The 2,500-nt window shown below is 24.4% G+C and overlaps 1 protein-coding gene across 1 annotated transcript in view; it reads right to left on the bottom strand.

Annotated features, from left to right (window-relative positions):
* Positions 1–2,500, bottom strand: part of LOC122243539 (uncharacterized) — a 33,574-nt gene that overhangs the window by 6,626 nt on the left and 24,448 nt on the right. Inside the window, exons 16-17 of the mRNA XM_086534124.1 lie at positions 2,154–2,500; positions 1,366–1,434 (exon numbers count right to left, since the gene is read on the bottom strand). The exon at positions 2,154–2,500 is cut by the window's right edge and continues 459 nt beyond it. Of these exons, the coding sequence (XP_086390250.1) occupies positions 1,366–1,434; positions 2,154–2,500 (416 nt within the window). The remainder of the gene's footprint in view (positions 1–1,365; positions 1,435–2,153) is intronic.

Here is a 2,500-nt window from a genome sequence, read left to right as displayed (position 1 = left end):
ATATATACATAAAAAACTCTACATACATATATACATATATATACTATATTATAAAGTATATATACAAATATAATATAAATAATATATATATATATATATATATATATAATATATTATATATATACTATAAATATAACATAATATCATATACAATATATATATACTATAAATATCTATAATATATTTATATATAGATATATAATATATATCTAAATATTAATATATAATTATATATATACTATAAATATATATACTATCATCTACAATATATATATATACTAAAATATATAATATTATATACCCCTCTATAATACTAATATATAATATATATATATATATATTATATATATAGATATAGATTAATATAAATATATAATATATATACTATATATATATATATAATTACTAAATAATATACATATATTATAATATATATATATATATCCTATATATTAAACTATCTATCTATATATAATATATATCAACTATATATCTAAAATATTTAATATACTATATATAACCTATTATATACAATATATATATAATATAAATCTCTATATATAAATATAATATATATATATATACTATCTTATCCTTTAACTATATTATATCTCTATATTATATTATATATATATATATAAATAATATACTAAATATAACTCTATCTACAATAAATACTAAAACCTAAAGTCTCCTATCACGATATATATATATATTATATAAATATCTATATATAAATATATATAAACTATATATATACTATAAAATCTCCCTATATTATATATATAATATATAAATATAAATCTATATATCATATAAAATAATATATATATATATTATATATATATATATAAATAGTATAGATAAATAATACTATATAAAATATAATATATCTATATATATCTACATATAAATAAAAAATATATCTAAATATATAAATATATAAATAAATATATATATCTATATATAAGATATATCTAAATATATAAATATATATATATCTCTATATGTATATATATATATACTATATATAATATATGATATAAATAAATATATATATATATATATATAACTAAATCTATATACAAAACGAAATCTTAAAAATACTCTATAAATATCCAATAAATATATATCTATATCTATATTAATATAAAAATATAAATATAATAAATAAACAAAAAATATCTATACAAACCTAAATCTATCCCACCCCTAATTCTCCTTCTGTAAAATAATTAAAAAATACTTTCCTATACAAAAGGAAAAACATAAAATCTTATTACTACTACCACCATCACAATGATGAAAAGTTTGCACTATTTTCCATATTCAAAATACCAAACACAGGTCTTTAAAACAACTCACTGTCAGAAATTTCAGGAATATTATAATGGGTGAAGTCCCAAGCCTGGATCCGATGCGTAACCACTGATGCTGTGGGGGAAAAATAAATTATAAATTACTATGCTACAGTGGGTATCTTTTTTGCATTTAAATAGGTTGATATTTTATCTGTGATTTCTACTTTCTGAAATAGGAAATAAATAAATAGACAAAATTTGTTCTATGCAAATTGAGCACACTATCTTTTTGATACTATAAAAATTGAAACTACATTAACCCCATTCATCCGGCATTCCAGCTTTGCAATTGCAAAGCTGGGCTCTCGAACGCATATCTTAATCAATGAAAACAATCGACAGCCGTATCCGCGACCCCTGCACGAGCGGGCCCGTGAATGCCGTGTAGCAATTGTCTGTACACTACACGCGAGGGTTAACATAACCAATTATTTTCCAAAAGCATGATGTTACCCAAATGGTTATGAAAAATCTTGATTATCGCGCTTACTATGAATATATCATGAAGACAAATTGGTCAGACATGTTCTATAAAAAATTACCCCTTTCTCCACCAACTGCCTATACGTCACAACTATCAACAAGAGAGCAGATGAGACTAGTCCCTACATTGGCATACAATTCAAAAGAATCTAAAGCTATTTCCTTTTAACACTACCTTCATAATCTGAGTAATGATTATGAAGGTATATCATATTGAAGGTATCTGTTTTTATTATAATTATAATTCATTCAAATTACCTAAAAATTTATCAAATATGATTGTGAGCAGCTTCTAATGAAAGCACGTACCAGACATGTTCCTAGTAGCTCCAAAGTGCTGTGCAAAGTATGGTCTACTAAAAAAATTATCAGCTTCTCTTTCAGCAGCTCGATCTGGCGCTGCCCTTGTAAAATTCTGACGGAAGAGGACATCTGCTCCTCTTGATGGTCCAATGTCATAGGGAGCTAGAAGACCTCTCCATGGGAATGGTGGATCTGAAGGCTGGCTTGGCCCCTCCTGGACTCCATCTGGAGGACCTGGAGAATCCTCAGAGTCTGGGCTACGTCTGTCTACTGCATACTGACGTCCAAGCAGCCTCAATGGCACTCCTGCCACAGACCTTGTACTAAATTCTGCAGCATCATTGTAGGCTGTC

The sequence above is a fragment of the Penaeus japonicus genome, unplaced genomic scaffold (genome assembly GCF_977035675.1).
Source record: "Penaeus japonicus unplaced genomic scaffold, GWHDUDI00000001_assembly GWHDUDI00000040, whole genome shotgun sequence".
In the NCBI taxonomy this organism is placed as follows: domain Eukaryota; kingdom Metazoa; phylum Arthropoda; class Malacostraca; order Decapoda; family Penaeidae; genus Penaeus; species Penaeus japonicus.
This window is presented reverse-complemented; position numbering and strand designations above follow the sequence as displayed.